At 51.8% G+C, this 4,609-nt stretch overlaps 1 protein-coding gene across 2 annotated transcripts in view; it reads right to left on the bottom strand.

Moving 5' to 3' along the window:
- Positions 1-4,321, bottom strand: part of LOC103371518 (far upstream element-binding protein 3-like) — a 35,504-nt gene extending 31,183 nt beyond the window's left edge. For both annotated transcript variants that reach the window (XM_008300870.1, XM_008300871.1), the window contains exon 1: positions 3,791-4,321. In XM_008300870.1, coding sequence (XP_008299092.1) covers positions 3,791-3,883 — 93 coding nt within the window. In that variant the 5' untranslated portion in view covers positions 3,884-4,321. The remainder of the gene's footprint in view (positions 1-3,790) is intronic.
- Positions 4,322-4,609: the final 288 nt, after the last annotated feature.

Raw genomic sequence — 4,609 nt, 5'->3', positions numbered from 1 at the left:
CCGCTTAGTCATCATCTATTAACCGCTTAGTCATCAACTACTAACCGCTTAGTCATCAACTACTAACCGCTTAGTCATCAACTACTAACCGCCTAGTCATCAACTATTAACCGCTTAGTCATCAACCACTAAGCGCTTAGTCATCAACTATTTACCACTTAGTCATCAACTATTAACCACTTAGTCATCAACCGCTAACCGCTTAGTCATCAACTATCAACTGCTTAGTCATCAACTATCAACCGCTTAGTCATCAACCGCTAACCGCTTAGTCATCATCCACTAACCGCTTAGACATCAACCACTAACTACTTAGTCATCAACTACTAACCGCTTAGTCATCAACTATTAACCGCTTAGTCATCAACTATTAACCGCTTAGTCATCAACCGCTAACCACTTAGTCATCACCCACCTAATATACTTTAACGTGTTAATTACGATTTATTAATTACAACAAAATAATGTGTTAAGAAAATTAACACATTTAATGGCAGTTTGAATCCAGACAACACGGAGCGTTTGTCAACGCCAGGTTTCATGGTCCACCGATCACATGATGCACGAGACGCGTCAGCGTTACGCTAACAACAACAAACATGGAGGAACCCAATGAGAGCGCATCGCTGGACTGATGGAGGCCGAGTTTCATTCTAACAAGCTGCCTGATGGAAGCCTGGACCAGAGCCTGGTTCTGTGCAACATCCCACTGAAGCCCATCGAGCTGACGGTACCACCTGAAGGCAAAGCATGTTGCAGCGAGCACAGAAACCGCCGGAGCTGTTAGCGCTAGCAGTCCTGCATAGCCACGAATGATTTCAATGCGTTATTTCTATTGTAACTAATCAATCGTAATTAAGGCGTTAAAGCCCCGCCCCTAGCTGCTACATTAATAAATGAAGTACTGCGGTGCTGGTTTCTGACATTCAATTCAATTCAGTTTTATTTGTATAGCGCATATTTACAACAACAGTCATCTCATAGCGCTTCACAAAGACAGAGACAGAAACACCCAACAATCCAAACATCTGGATTCTCTATAAGCTTCAGCAGTCTGCTGGTGGGACGGAACCGAAAACCCCCACAGGGGAAAAAAACCTCTGACAGAACCAGGCTCAGGGAGGGACGGCCATCTGCCTCCACCGGTTGGGTGAGAGTGGGATGATTTATCAGGGAGCACACGGCAACAATCCAGTTATGTGTTTGTTGCAATAGGAAAAGAAACGCAGAAATGGTCGTACGCTCTAAAAGCGTGAGTCACATGTCAACGTGAGCGTGCACGTGGCCCGGTCACGGCTCAGAGGTGTTCCACCTTCAAACAGCAGCATGTGATCAGCGTCGAGCCTCGAGTTGGAGCTTTTCTCCTCCGGGTCAGTGAACTCTGACATAAAGCTAACCAAACTCTGAAACCAGAGCTATTCATGTCCTCACAGATGAACCACAACAAAACCTGATCTTTGAAGGTCCACAACCAGCTCCGAACCAGAACCAGAACCAGCAGCAACAGTTCTGCCACATCTGGACAAAACACAAATTGGACTAAGACATAACTTCAGTCCAAACCTTCGTCAAACGCAGCGTAGCAACATGCTAACATGCTTCCGATGAAAAAACGGACGTGACCTTTGCCGTATGTTCCCTTGCGAATGGAAAACACGATTCAATACTACATTCATTATTCTGATGATGGATCTTTGTGACACGGTTCCTCAGTTTAGCGTCTCAGAGGAACGACTCCAGGAAACGTTCACATTTGAGACGCTGCAGTCACAGAATTAACAGAAACCACTGATTAATTCAGTCATTAAAGATCATTAAATCCTCATGTGCTGCTTCATGTAAATACAGAAAAGGAAGACGTTTTGTTTTTTAAATTGTGAGCCTCCAGCCTCTGGACCGTGAAGGTCTGGTGTTCATTAGGTCTGAACTCCTGCGTCCACAGCAGCCCCAGAGTGTAGCGGTCAGTAGGTCTACAGGCTTGAACAGCACCGTTCTAGTTCTACATTCAACATCCGACACCAACTGGAACGACCATAAAACCAGCGTTTACCGAACACGGAGCAACAGGTCACATCATTAACGAATGTAATCCAGTTCATAAAGACCTGCAGCACAAACTGACAAGAACGCAAACGGACCACAAAAAACGATCAAAAAAATCCACAGAACAAACTCCAACGCGTCCTGCTGCTGCTGCAGGGCTTTAACGAGCTCACAGGAAACACTCGTTAACAATCGCACTGTCGCACTCGTCGTCAGCAAAGTCGGCTTTATGGACATTTCTTCTGTACGCTCACTTTTCTGTAAAAACCGACTGATGTTTGACTCTAAACACGAGTCTGATCCACGGTAACAGAGATCCAGCAGGTGAGTCCTCCACAGGTGAGCTTCCAGGGCGACTCGCTGGTTAGCTGCAGGTTAACAGGAAAGGACGCTAAACTACCAAGTGGCACCAGTGGATCGGGCTGCTGCCGGTATTTAACATGTTGGGAGGAAAAACTCCTCAACAGCTGGAAGCAACAAACCGAACTGTGATTATTACTGTAAACCTGATCGAGGTGTCCCAGGCTCCGGCTGCCACGTTCTGATGTGTTACCTGCATTTCAGGAAAACAGGACTTATGAGTTAAACTGGTCCTTTAAAGCGGTTCCTACCAGTACAAGCAGCCCGACCGGTGCCACCAGGACACTGAGCTGTTCTCCTGAGCTCAGTCCGGTTCCTACTGACCGTCACCTGAAGGCCGACCTGCTGCAGGTGTCTAATAGGCTCAGAAGAAGACCTCCTGAGCTGAACCTGGTCCACTCACAGTGTGCTGCAGACAGCTTCCACGGCTGTGAGCCCTGACGGTCCGGACCTTCAGCGTGGAGCGGGTCTCTAACTCTGTCCTGTTTGGTTTAATGCTGAAATGTGGGAGAAGTTTCCAAACTGCTTCACAAAACTCAAAGTTTGTCACACGTGTCTGCGGCTTCCCGGGTCTGTGTGGACCTGCAGCCGAACCACCTGGACCAGGTGAGCCAGCTCACACTCTGCCTCTGCTCAGGCACCTGAACCAGGTGGGTCCAGGTGTCCCGAGCAGAGTCACCCCGCTGAGTGGAGGCAGCAGCCTGGACCCTTCGGCACCACGGAGCCGGTTCTGAGCGACCCAGGGCGCAGCTGTGCGCTATAGGACGGACACACCTCCTCTGTATATGGCCGTGGGGCTGTTGCATAACGCAGCCTACTTTCCAACTTACAGTAAACAGCAGCTATACGGGGCGGTGGAGCGGCGGGGGTCCGGCTCCCACCCAAACTGCTGGATCCGAGCTCGAACCGGGCGGGGGGCAGGAACTGGGGCAAAAAGTGTCGCCCCGCGCCCGGTTCGGGGCTTTTCCACCGTGTTCGTGCCCCGCAGCACCAACAGGTTGCCCCAGCCTCAGTGACACGTGTGGCCAAACTTCTGCCCCGCTCCCCCCGCCGCCGCGCTCCGCCGCCTCCCCCCGGTCCCGCTGCGCTCCCCTCCGGGTGACAGCTCCACAAACTGCCCCCAAACTAACTCCCGGAGCGTGTCAGCCCGGAGAAAAGTGTCCCGAAGCGGCCGCAAGTCCAACTCCGGACCGCTTTCCGAGCTAGTTAGCATGCTAATGTGTGTGAGTGTGTGTGTGAGTGTGTGTGTGTGAGAGCGAGTGTTGACGGAGCGCTGAAGTTCGGAGCAGCGGCGGCACAACAATTCGAATAAAAGTGCTTCGGCTCGATCGAAACGGCCCGGTTCGGCCCGGAGAGGGTGTGTGCTGAGCCACAGTGTGGTTGTTACCTGCCGGGCCCTCTGTAAGACATCGGCCAGGCCGTCAGACTTCAGCCCCGGCTGGTTCATCGAGGCCTGTCCCTGCACCAGCTCCGCCATCATAGCGCCACTAGCCGCTAGCTGCTAGCCGTTAGCAGGATTAGCTCGCCGTGCTAACTGAGCTGAAGCTGCCGTCAGAGAGGAGCCAGCGGCAGAGCGACCACTCCGCCGCGTCTCCAGGAGCCCGGAGGAGGACCGCTTCAGCTGCTGCCCCACTTTGGCTGCTCTGGTTTGGAAACTAAGGAGACGAAGTGAAGCTGGAGGACAGAAGAGAAGCGGTACGGAGCAAAACTTAGCAGCCTCGTCAAATAAATGAGGAGCTGAGTTTAACCAGAGCTCAGACTCAGGATGAGGACAGTGAGGCTGACCCACAACACACAGAGGCCACACAGTGACTGCAAACTGCACAAAACCCACAAAGGACACACAGTCAGCACAAAGGAGCACAACGCCCCACATTCATGTTTACTGACAAACAGGCCAACAGCATCATACAGAACACCGCTGCGGTCCCGGATTCATGGAGCCGCTCTGAGCAGCGCACAGAGCGGCTCCGCGGTTCGCTGTCGGAGCCTCGGAGTGGATCACCGCCCTCAGAGACGATCTGTGGCGCTGCTCAGCTGTTAGCAGCTCGGTGCTCTGTTTCCGCTTCCGCGTTGAGTCACGTGTCTGAGGCAACTCCACAGGTGGAGAGAAGTTTGAGCAGAAGAAGAAGAAGAAGAAGAAGGAGGAGGAGGAGGAGGAGGAGGAGGAGGTAGTAGTCTGCTGTGGGATCAGCTGCTGCCATGT

This window comes from Stegastes partitus, unplaced genomic scaffold (genome assembly GCF_000690725.1).
Source record: "Stegastes partitus isolate 25-593 unplaced genomic scaffold, Stegastes_partitus-1.0.2 Scaffold1602, whole genome shotgun sequence".
NCBI classification, from domain to species: Eukaryota; Metazoa; Chordata; class Actinopteri; family Pomacentridae; genus Stegastes; species Stegastes partitus.
Note: the sequence above shows the minus strand (reverse complement) of the source record. Positions and strands in the feature narration are given on the sequence as shown.